The 12,653-nt window shown below is 41.9% G+C and overlaps 3 protein-coding genes across 6 annotated transcripts in view; 1 reads left to right on the forward strand and 2 right to left on the reverse strand.

Moving 5' to 3' along the window:
• The window catches only part of LOC148429223 (L-rhamnose-binding lectin SML-like), a 4,723-nt gene extending 2,136 nt beyond the window's left edge, over positions 1 to 2,587 (reverse strand). Inside the window, exons 1-2 of one of the 3 annotated variants that reach the window (XM_088416084.1) lie at positions 2,513 to 2,587; positions 1 to 280 (exon numbers count right to left, since the gene is read on the reverse strand). The exon at positions 1 to 280 is cut by the window's left edge and continues 20 nt beyond it. In XM_088416084.1, coding sequence (XP_088272210.1) covers positions 1 to 56 — 56 coding nt within the window. In that variant the 5' untranslated portion in view covers positions 57 to 280; positions 2,513 to 2,587. Of the gene's footprint in view, positions 281 to 1,145; positions 1,424 to 2,512 lie in introns of those variants that run through there. The other 2 variants (XM_088416093.1, XM_088416077.1) reach the window with 2 other exon arrangements.
• On the forward strand, positions 2,194 to 6,198 carry mak16 (MAK16 homolog (S. cerevisiae)). Its single transcript, XM_088416064.1, has 9 exons — positions 2,194 to 2,379; positions 2,576 to 2,625; positions 2,775 to 2,884; positions 2,981 to 3,045; positions 3,516 to 3,667; positions 4,735 to 4,864; positions 4,934 to 5,050; positions 5,134 to 5,199; positions 5,796 to 6,198. The coding sequence occupies exons 1-9, from the start codon at positions 2,365 to 2,367 to the stop codon at positions 6,021 to 6,023; spliced, it is 933 nt and encodes a 310-aa protein (XP_088272190.1). The 5' UTR covers positions 2,194 to 2,364; the 3' UTR covers positions 6,024 to 6,198.
• Positions 6,199 to 6,427: 229 nt separating this feature from the next.
• LOC148429225 (ras-related protein Rab-14-like) lies at positions 6,428 to 12,538 on the reverse strand. 2 transcript variants are annotated; one of them, XM_088424348.1, is made up of 8 exons: positions 12,416 to 12,538; positions 11,980 to 12,036; positions 11,828 to 11,881; positions 10,303 to 10,480; positions 10,164 to 10,230; positions 9,781 to 9,868; positions 9,574 to 9,604; positions 6,428 to 8,993 (listed from the first exon to the last, which is right to left on the reverse strand). In XM_088424348.1, the coding sequence occupies exons 2-8, from the start codon at positions 12,029 to 12,031 to the stop codon at positions 8,816 to 8,818; spliced, it is 648 nt and encodes a 215-aa protein (XP_088280474.1). In that variant the 5' UTR covers positions 12,032 to 12,036; positions 12,416 to 12,538; the 3' UTR covers positions 6,428 to 8,815. The 2 variants fall into 2 exon arrangements, with proteins under 2 accessions (XP_088280474.1, XP_088280465.1); XM_088424339.1 differs by having other exon boundaries at positions 11,980 to 12,039.
• Positions 12,539 to 12,653: the final 115 nt, after the last annotated feature.

The raw sequence follows: 12,653 nt of genomic DNA on the forward strand, positions 1-12,653 counted from the left end.
AACATGATGGCGGCGTCTTTCACGCAAGCATCCAGTGAAGGTGCCACCGTTAGCATCGTGGCTATTTAAACATCCGATGCGGGCAAGCATGTGCACGTCTCAAGCACGCAGGCTAGCAGTCGCCATCGCCGCGGGCTTCGCTCGCTACATGGGCCTCTTCCAACAGATGTGGCGAGCGTGTCCAAAACTGTACTACGATTCCATAAATTTCCATTTTTTTTCCAGCATCCAGGTGTTTCTATGCTTTATGGGACAGATGCCGAAGTGATGACAGCTGTTCCTGTGAAACCCATCACTAGAACCTCAGCATACAAATTCAAGCATGGTGGTTGTTAGCATAAATACTGTTCACATTCAAACTTGTCCACAGATGGTTAGAATCAAACTGGTAATATTAATCATTTTTAAAAAAGCCTTTAGCACAACGTTTTTAGCAACAAAAATATAAGCGCCGAAAATGTAGCATGAAGCTGCTAGTCTCAAAACTATTAGCATCATAAATACAGCAAAGAGGTTGTTGGAGGCGGAACATGGAGGCTGCTAGCACCAAAATTATTTGCGTCAAATATTTAAAATGCAGCTTTCTAGACTTTAAACTGTTCACTTAAAATTTTAACACTGAGGTAGTTACAATCCAACCTGTTAGCAGTTAGTTAACAGTTTAGGACGGAGGTAGTTAGTGCTGAAACTGTTTGCATCAAAACTTAAGTATGGAGGTTGATGTTAGCATCATGATCATCGCCATCAAAATCTTAGTATTGTACCTGTTTTCATGAACACGAGTTGCATGGAAGTTGAATGGAAATTGTCTATTGTCAGCATCAAAAGTGTAACAATACAAACTTCCAATGTTCATGTTTATGAAAAACAAGATTTGTCAAAGTACAATTTTGTGTACCTTTTTTCACTTTCATTTAAATGTTATCAATCTATGTTATTTTAATCATTGTATGAAGCTACTTTGTACTCTGCTTTTGAAAGTTTTCAGCTGCTCTGTTTGTAAATGTTTCCGGGTACTGTGCTTTTAGTTTTCTGAAGCACATTGATTTGCACTGCGCATAAAATTTGTTATGTAATTATAGCTTCCTTGCCTCAATTAATAATACATTTGTAATCATTCAATACCAAATTTTGTGGGTACATACCATGGTTGCTCAAAATGTCTTTAATAGCTATCTTTCTTAATATATGTGTTTTGATTTTAAGTTGTTCCACATTAACGTCGCAGTTAAGGTTCAACAAGGAGGGAAAAAAAACGATCCAGAAATTCCGGAAGAAATAATTGCAGTCGTAGTTGGCACGTATACAGCTGCTAAGTGATTATAATACTCTTGACTGAGTACCGTTATATTTTAGTGAGGCAAATTCTCTGGGCAGCCGCGACCGCGATAACTTGTGTCCAGCAGCCCCCCTCCCCACATAGTCAGCGCTAACCCACAATGCACCGCGCGGGCCCTTTAAAGTTTACCCGTTTTTCTTTTCGTAAAAAAATCTGGTCCCATTCTTGGGTTAACACGTTTGTTAATATATAATGGTGATGATGTATTTTGCTGTAAGGTTGCACGTTCAGCAACGGTATGCGCACCGTTAGTGTAAAAACTGGCCACATGATATATAAATCACGAGCGCCAGTTACACGGAAAATGATCCTCATTGGTTCAAAAACATGTGATGACTGGTATGACCACGTACGATACGTGAGAGGTACACGCTAATATCTTGTTACGAAGGTACCGTAAAACCATCTGACCATGAACCAATTTCATATTAAATTAACTTTCATGTCTGAATATCAAATGGAAGATGAACTTCTTACTCCGTTTAGTTAATATGTATCAATCGAGAAAAGCGACTATAGGTCGAATTAAACATTCGGACAACCTGACGTAAAATTCCTTACATTACGATAGAAGTAATCAACGCAGAATGGTGAAAACCACGGAGGCGTCGCATTATTAGATTGCTGTAAAGCTGCAATGTAACGAAATTATATTACAACCCATGTACAACTAAGAAGGAACTGTCCGATTATCGCAACTTCACAAGAGTTAAATTTTCCACAAATATGGATAGGGATGTTTGATTTTCGAACATTTCTAAGACACACAGTAATTAAATGCCACGCGAACGCCTGATCTCGCGGAGTTTGACGATGTCTCAGTGAGTTGCGAGATATCGCGATAACCCAGCACGACTGTCTCGTTGTCGGAAGCGAATTAAAAATGGTGGCTCTCAACTCGTCCATGTGCTTTTTGTGATTCGAAACGACTCTACTTAAAAACAGCTCGAGCAATTTGTGTTGTTGTCCACATCATTCCAGAAGAAAAGTAAAACTTCAAGCGTCGCGGCGAACAAAAAGACAGCATGCAGCACGACGACGTGAGTGAATAAATACTAATAGCATCACGCTAACGCCAGCTTGAAACTTCGCGTAATTGCGAAAACTAACATTTACTTTGACGCCTTGTATGGACTGCGTTTTGTAATTACAAAATGTCTTGTTGCTACTCACCATTGAAGCTGCAAAATGCCACAATTTTCGTGAAACCCTAAACTTGTATTTCTGTCCATGCAGGTGATATGGGACATTATAGGCAACAGGCATTTTTGCTCCTACAAAGTCAGGTAAATTCTAAACACGTTTTCATTCATTTGCTGGAAAATGTGTCACTCGAGTTAAAAGAAAAAGCGTAGTAAAACAGTTTATGATATACCTGCATGTGTGTGCGTGTATTAAAATATGTGTGTGTATGATAAATATTTTTGTCTTACAGTACCAAAAGTCAACGTTTCTGCCGCAATGAGTTCAACATCACGGGCTTGTGTAACCGCTCGTCATGTCCGCTGTCCAACAGTCAGTACGCCACTATCCGGGAGGAGAAAGGTACACAAACACACCAAGAAAGCGAAATAAAACACAGCCATGATGAAATATGCAGACTGTGCGGGTTTATTTGTTATGTTGTATGCTGGCACACAGGTCAGTGTTACCTCTACATGAAGGAGATTGAGCGAGCTGCGTTTCCTGCCAAATTGTGGGAAAGGGTGAGTTGATATCTTTGGTTTAAGTCAGCAAAAATTAACATTCGCGTTGTTGTTTTTTCCTATTCCAATGTGTTTATGACTCTCGAATCACTTTGAATACTGTTTTGAGCTATTGAGACTATTGGGTGATTAAAATTGTAAAATATACACAAAAGCACATTTTGAGAGATTCTGGATAAAGGACGATAAAGAATGTGTTACTTTTACTAATCATTGACTTTTTTTTTAAATTTGCCTTGGAGGAGGTCTCTGCTCCACTGATTCACATCCTTATTGTATCCATTCACAATTTTCTTCCAACCTACAGTACAATCAGAAGATTGAGTAGGTTGATATTAGGAATGGGTCTTAAATGTCTCAAATTTGATTGAAGACATTTTAAAGTTGTCTTGAATTTGAAAGAAGTGGCGTTAAAATGGAAGTGTTCAATGCGTTTTGAAAAATGTTAAAGACTTTTCTTTTCAACCCAGGTGAAGCTGAGCAATAATTACGAAAGAGCTCTGGAGCAGATTGACGAGAACCTTATCTACTGGCCCCGTTTCATACGACACAAATGCAAACAGCGCTTCACCAAGATCACGCAGTACCTCATCCGCATGCGCAAGCTAGTCCTCAAGAGGCAGTAAGTATACCGGCCCCGTGACGTATTCTCAAGTCTCGAGATTTGATGGAAGAGCTCGTGAAAGGATATAAAAAGCCTATTTTATTTTTAAGTCCCAAAATTAAGGTTATTAAAAGGCTTACATTTAATACAAGCATTTTTTAACCTATCTTTTTTCTCACCTATCATTGCAAATTTAAAAAAAAAAAAGGCTATACTGTGGTGAGAATTGCTGAATTTTCCCTGCATGCCAGACAGATGAGTTTACAGTAAATGCACATGCCACGGGCACTCCTTGGGTGTCGAACTACTGCAGTCCACATACTTACTTAAATCTCTAATTATTAAACCAGGACATGTACTGTTATCCCTTCCCATTTCCATCCCTTGGCTGTTGTCTCACGGAGAGCCACAGTTAGCCTCGTGTTAGCAGTGCCAGGAAGTTGACCAAACATAACAAGCAGTTTATAGTTGAATTTCTAATTTATTTTAAAAAAGAAATTTAGGTAATAGATTTACCATGCTCTGCTGCTGCGCTGCTTTCTTCCCTTCACGTCTGCCTAACAGCATGTGTGAATTTCATGAAGGAAACGGGCATTCCTACAAGAATGTGATTGGCTCCTGGCGTGACCATCAACCAATGGGGGCAGGAGTTGTAATCTCCCATATCTGCTCCCACTAGGGAGTTGTATCCACACTTGCCCGCATTGGTCGATGGTTAGGGCTATAAAATTCAGTTACCCACATGCATGAAAATTCTAGGTGGAGAAGGGGGCACACTACTTCACGGTTCTTCCTTGTAGGGCGTTTTCTGGTCCCCATAAAGGATTACTATGTTTAGTGTGTTATAATGTAATAGGGTGCTGTTTCCAACTTGGACCAGAAGAGGGCAGCATTTGCTGTATTACGAGTGGTTCCAAATGACAGGCTTGCATTCAGATAGTGTGCCCCGCATACTAACGGCACAAACAAACGACATATTTTGTGTTAAACATTAATCATAATAAAATCTCATGATCATGCAGTCCTGATTACGGTTGTATAAAAAGTCTTGAATTGGATATAAGTCCACAATTGTGGTGATCCAGGAGGAAGCTGGTTCCTTTGAGCCGTAAGGTCGAACGACGGGAGAAGCGCAAGGAGGAAAAAGCTCTGATCGCCGCACAGCTGGACAATGCCATTGAGAAGGAACTGCTGGAGAGGCTCAAGCAGGGAACGGTAGGAAACAGGCTCCGCCCAAACATCCGGACACGGCGCCACGCCGCCTTTTAACGTGGTCCTTTGCAGTACGGCGACATCTACAACTTCCCCATCGTGGCCTTCGACAAAGCGCTGCAGCAGCAGGATGTGGAGAGCGAGGCCGAGGAGGAAAGCGAGGAGGAGGAGGAGGAGCGAGAAGACGAGGTGAGCGCCGAGATCTGATTTGAGATGCAGCGATGGCATCTGGGAAGCGCGGTTCGAGTTGATGCCGGGGGGTTTCTGTGCAGGACGTCGGCATGAGGGAGTTTGTCGCCGCGGACGAGGTTGAAGAGAGCGACCTCAGCGACTTTGAGGTACAGAACGTCATTGTCATGTGACAAGTTCACGCTGCAGTCTCGTTTCCCTGTTTCGCAGTCGCTATACAGTTGAAATATCGTAAAATGCATGAATATATTTTTTTAATTTGTTAAAAACTCCTTTCTTCGCGCTGTGACTTGATAGAAAGATGTTCCTCAATTTGCTTTGGCATTGTCTCTTGTTTGATGGTACCAAGCCACTATTGTATGAATAAAGCTCCACATGTGACCTACAAGCGACAAACATTACTCAAAATTCAGCAATTAAAAAGGCAGAAGCAAGTTGGGAAAAAAACAAAACAATAATGGCGGATGATTCTTAGAAGTTTAAAAAATATTCTGCCTTTCATCCGACAAGCGTTTCAACATTGCCAGCCACTTTATTCGGCCATCCAATGTGCTACTTCTCTAAACACTAACATTAAGCTTGCCGGCTATATGTGATGCCATGTCCTCAATGTGCTTGCGGGGCTGTTTTGGATCCATTATGGTTCGCATACAGGTTGTATTTATTTTGATATGTGAATAACTCCTTAAAAAGACCCTATTTTGCCAAAATATTGGAATTGAGGAATGATCAAATCTTATTTCAGGACATGAACAACTTGAGAGCAAGTAGCGACGAGGAGGATCAGGAGCAAAGCGACGAGGAAATGTCATATGAGGATGAGGACGACGCAGAAGAAACGAAGAGGAAAAAGTTATCCAACAAAGGCAAATCTCCCGCCAACGGCAAGATGGCACGCAAGAAACGAGCGTATGTTGAAATCGAGTACGAGCAGGAAACCGAGCAGCCGGCCGTCAAGAGCTTCGCCACATAGGCGCCGCCATCGTTCAAACTGAACTGTGACGTCGCCACAAATACAACATTGCACCCAATCACAGCTGCTGCTGCAAGTCATGTGACTACGCTTGACAATTTTAGTCATCCAAAAGATGCTCAGTTTTTTTAATAATTCCGCTTAATGTCAATAAAGCAAACGTTTGCTTACCCCACTGATGTTTGTAGTAACTGCTAATGCAAAGTCACATTGCTCGGATCGAGGGTCACAGTTTATGACCCTGGGTTTTGAATTAGAAAATGACAATGACGATCCCGTCATCAATTTTATACATTTTGTATTTTTTTCCCCACTACTGAAAAAGGCAGAGTCAAACGAACTCACGGATCAAAGATCCACAAAATCTTAAACGTGACTGCATCCCATAATGAAACGACCAAACGTGGAGTCTGTATTTACTTTATTTACAAAGACGTGACTCCCTGCGCTGGTCGCACATGGAGAGAAACCGCATACTCATGTACAATATAAATTAAAAGTCAAATTGTCACATTTTGTTTACGTTACACATGAAGATGGCGAACCCCACGAGGCTGCTGCTCATTCTGCATCTCAGGATGAGCCATTTCGAAAAGGTATCTTTTTTTAAAAAATTCTGCATGTCAAAATTTGATTGGATTAACCTGGATTAATGTGGATTTAACTAATCTAGAGAAGATTCAACTGGATTAAAGTGTAATTACACGTGACAAAGTGGATTGAGACTAGATTAAAATACATTTACACTGGATTAGATTTAGATTGTGTTATCCAAGGAAAGTTCATTCTGTAAAACTTCAAACATTTGCTAACATAAATCGAGAGACAACAAGCGCAGATGCAGCCTGACGGTGGGACTGTCAACCAATCAGAAAGCATCTTAAAAGTGCCAACGCAAACAAAAAATACTTAAGCATTGAATGAAGGGGCCCCCAGCAGGCAAGACAGCCCCCTCCCCCCAAGAGGCCACAAAACGACCACGCATCTGTGCTAGTTCGGCATAGGCCAATAAATGAAACTAGCAGCCTAAATCTAAACCTATTGGCCTCGCAGTTGAAACGAGGGTGGCCATCTTACATTGCCACTGTGTGTTTTACAACAAAGGATATGTATCTAATGAGCATGGCGCTGAAAATCTCTCAATTAACGTCACTGTTCACATCAACCATTCAGAGTATGTTGTCCCAGTATCATGACATACGTAGGTTAGGTTTAGATTTTGCAGCTATTTGGCATTTTATTGTTCATGATTCTGACAATATGATGCAGACAAAAGTTTGAGTAGCGCTGAAATGACCTACGATTACGTTTTCACTGATGAAATGTACATGTAGTGTTTTTTCGGACGTGATGATACAACCATGCGCCACACACTGAGGCACTTTAGCCGTGGAAATAGGAAAATAACAAAAACACAGCAGAGAAATTAATATATTCAAGAAAGGTGCACTTAACGCGTGGCAATGCAAGATGGCCACCAAGTGGCTTGGATTCTTGCTGAGTAGATGCAATTGTAAATCCATCGAGCATACTGTACATTAAAACGCACCCAGAATGCTACATCGGGAATGAGTGTGTGTGTGGGCTAACACATTTTTGGTTGCTTGAAAATAAACATTCAATTCAAAGATTTTAAATCATACAAAATGTGTTTTAAAAAGATGATCATTCTGTTCATGTTTAAAACGTCTCTTATGTTCCTTCAAACACCATTGGACCACAAATGTTGCCAATGAAACACAATTAAAAAAAAAAAAAACTTGGATCAAGCACTAATTGGACAAGCCAAGATGACCTTCTGATTTTGGTCCGGCAATCTTTCCAGTTCAATCTAGGAGAATCGTTTCTGGAGCTACCTCATCCACATTTGTGAACCTAGAGATGTTTGAAAGCTCTCTATTTCAATAATTTATCATCTCTAGTGATTTTTATTTATTTGGGGGGGGGTTAACATCCATCCATTTTCCATAGGCGCTTATCCCAGCCGTCTTGAGGCAGTAGGCGGGGTACACCCTGAACTGGTTGCCAGCCAATTGCAGGGCACACAGAGACAAAAAAAAAACCCCATTCAAACCCCCAATCACACCTAAGGACAATTTAGCATGTCCAACACACACACCATGCGTGTTTTTGGAGTGTGGGAGGAAGCTGAAGTGCATGGAGAGAACCCACACGTGCTCAGGGAGAACATGCAAAGTCCACACAGGAAGACCAGAGCGAGCTGGAATGGAACTCAGAACTCTGACCTGCAAGGCAGACATGCTAGCCACCCTTCCACCAACCCCCCCCCCCCCCCTTCTTTTCTATTATTATTCTAGATTTTTTTTTTAACCTAGGCCAAAAGAGACCAGATTTTCAGAGCTACAACATAAACTGTGGCATGAATAGGAGTCATAGTAGACTTTGGACAAAATAATAAGTTTAGAAGTTCTTCCAGTCCAGAGGAAACCCTGCTGAGGGACAACAGCTCATCTGGACTTAACAAGGTGTAGATTTTAGTGGACAGAAAGGACCTTTGGTGGTTTTCGAGGTTCCGAGTGAGGACCTCCTAGAATCTGACAGGTCCAATTTCACATCCAAATGCAGAAACAACTTTTATTTCTCTTTTGGGCAATTCTGGGATGAGGTCCGTGAAGCGGACCTGTGTTAAAATGCACTTCCTGCTTGGAAGTTCTGGAATGAGACATCAGGGATTCAAAGTGAGTTCAGAGAGACTCCCAACCAGGAGAGCTGGCAAAGCAAAAAGAAGCAATCCATTCATCGATGCATCCGTCCTTTGGTCCGTTGGCGGGTTAACAGCTGCATCCGTCTTTGGGGGGCTGGCTGTCCGCGTTTAGTCGTCCACCCTGCGGCGCCGACGGCTTGTGCTGCACCCCCGACTCGGCGGCGTTCAGGTCCAAGCTCCCGTCCTGGATGTTCTGGTAGATCCGCTTGGCTGCCTCCAAAAAGGCCTCTTCCACATTCTCCCCTCTGCACCATCAGAACAACATCTCATTCATGTGCATTTGCGTATAACGGACCCCGGGATGGGATTGGATAGCTCGATTGAAGACACTTTTATCCCAGTCACAACTTCAGCCATTTTTATCGGTAAAACTCTTTGCAGTTAACTCATCAAAGCTGCTGCTGCAGGACTCTGATAGCTCAAAGCATTCTTAACCCCTGGGGGAAATAAATTTTGATTTTATATTCAATTCTATTTTATTTTGCGCACGGTATTTTACCCTTTATTGGAAATGAGTCTCCAAATAACGGTCAATGGACCTCCTTGTCCACTAATAATTGTAACGAACCTGAAAAAATAAAATAAAATTTCGGTCTATCTCGTCACCACTAGAGTATAAATGAGAGTGAAGCGAGTGTTGCAACACACACACACACAATTACACGAGACAACAAATGCATCTCACATTGCACGACAACCACACCCGAGAGAGCACGAATGAGAGAGCATAAGTGCCTCATGAGCGTGAGATAGCGAGAGCGTCTGGCTGTGTGTGTGAGAACGCACAAATGTAAGTAAGTGTGCGCGGATAGAGCATGTACTCACGTCTTGGCACTGGCTTCCAGGAAGAGCAAACCTAAACCAGGAGTCAAACATACCAATCAAGAATTTGCAGTTGTAATGACGTCAAATGCATCGTCAGTATGAGGACACGCCCCTTAAAGATGCTCTTCCCAATCGTACGTTGACATTTAGATTTTATACAAATGGTTACGTAAATCTAAATAGTTGCTTGTAGGAAAGGTTTCGCACCGTTCTCGTCCGCAAACTGTTTGGCTTCCTCGTACGTGACGTCCCTCTGCGCCTCCAGGTCGCCTTTGTTGCCGATCAGGATGATCACCTGTGCACACGCGACATGTTTGCGTGCCGATACATATAAAATTGAGAGCAGCTCTATGTTAATGAAAGACAGACCATAAGTGGCAAAGTAATGAAAATTAAACAATGAAAACGGGACACTGCTTTTGAGTTGTGGTTTAAAATACTATAATCCTAAAAGGGACAACTCATAAAAACAGGTCTGAGCAAAAATGAAGGCTCCCGTGGAAAAAACACAAAACGCTAAATATATATTTTTTTTAACATAGTGACCATTAACCTAGGCGTGTCACAGGCGTCTTCAAGCTTTTCCTCACCGTGTTTGGGTTGGTAAGATTCCTAGCGTCGGTCAACCAGCTGCTGAGATGATTATAGGTGCTTCTTCTGCAAACACGTATGCCAGATATCATGTCACATGACCATCGCCTGCCGACATCATCAAAAGCCACTCCATACCTGGTGATGTCATAGACCATGAGGGCCCCGGCAGCACCCCTGTAGTAGGACCGGGTTACGGCCCTGAAGCGCTCCTGGCCCGCCGTGTCCCAGATCTGCAGCTTCACCTTCTGGCCGTGGACTTCCATGATCCTGGTGCCAAACTCCACGCCAATGGTGTGAGGGCAGTCGGCCATGACTGCACAGGATGATGATATAATCATTTGCGTTTACATTTTCAGCAGTGTTCTTAAACTGGATTTGATTGTTTGGTGAGTGAGTCGGTCTCAGGGATTCAACGGAGCCTCCGCTGCAGATGTGACTGACGCGGTCGTACATCGTGTATTGTCTTTAACACTTTAATTTATATGAACTATGTCGAGCAAAAAAACAAAGTGGTCAGCTCTGAATGTTTTTTAAACCATTTGTTACAGCAAATCTTTGCAAGCAATCCATTTTCAGGATGCTGGACATAAAAATGAAGGAACAGATTTTACTGTGAAAATGACCATGGCTTTTTCCAAGGTAAAAAGCCACGCAACCTAAAGTGGCCTCTGAAAAGAGTGGCGCTTCCTTTTTGGCTCAGGGTGAGGCATGGGCCAGAGATAGTTGTTGTTGCTTCTATCTCTGTTTCCTGTAACCGTTTGGGGTTCAAGGCGATCGGGTGGTTGGCCCACGGCGCCCGAGACCTGGTCCCCGCAGACCAAAGTCCTAAGAGACCTAAGATGGTGTCCACCTGATGCTGGTTTTACAAGTTCAGAAGTCACAAAGATTTGCCATATATATATATGCCAATTTTAATGAGTTCATGCACTGTGTTGGTTTTATTCTATAAACAAAGTGATGTTCATACAAAGTTCATTTTGGTCATGTCTTCAATTTGGGGAAGAAAAAAAATATATTATTTTTTACTTAAGAAGTGTTCAGTGAATGCACACACGAAACTGGTGGGGTTCAGTACCTCTAACAATCTTAAGGAGCACTCTGCAGTGAACCTGAAGGGTTTGTTATTAATGCCCTTTACTATACAGTGAATTTTGAACCAGTTAAGTTCAGATTCAGAGTTGCACATTCAGTATTGCATCATGTTGTATGTCTAAATTGTTAGCTTTTCCATGGCGTTCCAGCATTAGGATGCATGACTTTAATTTGACATAATAAATATTTTGTTGTTGAAATATGTGTTGAAATGTCTCATGTTTGATGACGCAGGCCAGATTCCAGTGTGTTGTGGGTCATCTCCAGCGAGACGTGACAGTTTCTCACAGTCACAATTTTTGTGCACATAGAGTACAGGGTTGGAGCTTTTCTGGTGTGATGTGCTATTATGTAATCGCTTTGTATGTGTCAAAAGGTCACAATTTTTCTTTTTTTTTGTCCATTTCAGCTGCTTTCCGCTGTGTTGCTTCGTGTAACAGCGGGCTTTAGATTAAGAGAAGACTCAACTTGTCCTTATGTGTGTTGTGAGAGAGTGACTGTTTGTGTATGTGTGCTTGGCAATGCACCAGTTCAAGGTTTATATAAGAAAAAGATGAGGAGAACATACATTTCTTCTCTGTAAACTGGTGCAGTAGACACGATTTCCCCACACCCATGTCACCTTTGAGAAGGAAAAAATATAAAATCATTTCATCTTGGGGACACGAAAAACAAAGAAACAAGATGCTGCTGCAAAGGGTGTGGTTTTCAAAGTCTCACCGATGATGATATACTTGAAGATGTAGGAATAGTTGTAAGGCGCGGCGGTCATCTTTGCTACTGGGAAGAAAACAAAAAGTTTAACGAAACATTTTTAAGAAACTGCGACTACCTTAAAGACTTCGTCCGATATGAATAGGCCTTTTTAAATGCAAAAATTCTAGGCAGCGAACACATAGCCCGAGTGTCAGCTCTTGGTTAACACTTTTATTTTGAACTATACACAAACAAACAAACAAAAATTCTTAACTCAGTCGAATACTCCCCACATAGGAATAAAAATACAAAATTTTAATTCCCTGTGCTAACTTCGCTAAGCGGCTACCAGCTATGAGCTGAAGCTCTGATTACCGAACAGGAGGGAGAGCAGGATTTGCTTTGACAAAACAAACATGAAATGAAACATGAGAGTTTGTTGAAAATATTTTCTGTTTACCTTCTTATCCGGGAGTTGGTTTTAAGCAAAAAAAGGTGACAAAGCAGTAGCTGCTCGGACGGATATTAGCGTCGTTAGTTAGCAGTCACGAAAAAGCCTCCTCCTCTTCCGCAATACTTCCGCTGCGTCCACCAAAACACGTCAAGTATCGCGAGACATTCTCCCAGAGACGTCTGTCCTCTTTGATGAAATTATAGTACTATTTAAAAGAAAAAAATATTCGTGGCTACGTTATTGC

Source organism: Hippichthys cyanospilos, chromosome 1, assembly GCF_059441005.1.
Source record: "Hippichthys cyanospilos isolate Australia breed blue-spotted pipefish chromosome 1, RoL_Hcya_1.0, whole genome shotgun sequence".
NCBI lineage: Eukaryota > Metazoa > Chordata > Actinopteri > Syngnathiformes > Syngnathidae > Hippichthys > Hippichthys cyanospilos.

Coding starts and splice junctions, on each gene's coding strand:
- LOC148429225 (XM_088424348.1), bottom strand. CDS start 12,031: ATGACCGCCGCGCCTTACAACTATTCCTACATCTTCAAGTATATCATC. Junction 11,882..11,979: donor CTTCAAGTATATCATCATCG/GTGAGACTTTGA, acceptor TCCTTCTCAAAG/GTGACATGGGTGTGGGGAAA. Junction 9,605..9,780: donor ACAGTTTGCGGACGAGAACG/GTGCGAAACCTT, acceptor CTCCTGGTTTAG/GTTTGCTCTTCCTGGAAGCC.
- mak16 (XM_088416064.1), top strand. Junction 3,046..3,515: donor CTGCCAAATTGTGGGAAAGG/GTGAGTTGATAT, acceptor TTTTCAACCCAG/GTGAAGCTGAGCAATAATTA. Junction 4,865..4,933: donor AGAGGCTCAAGCAGGGAACG/GTAGGAAACAGG, acceptor GGTCCTTTGCAG/TACGGCGACATCTACAACTT.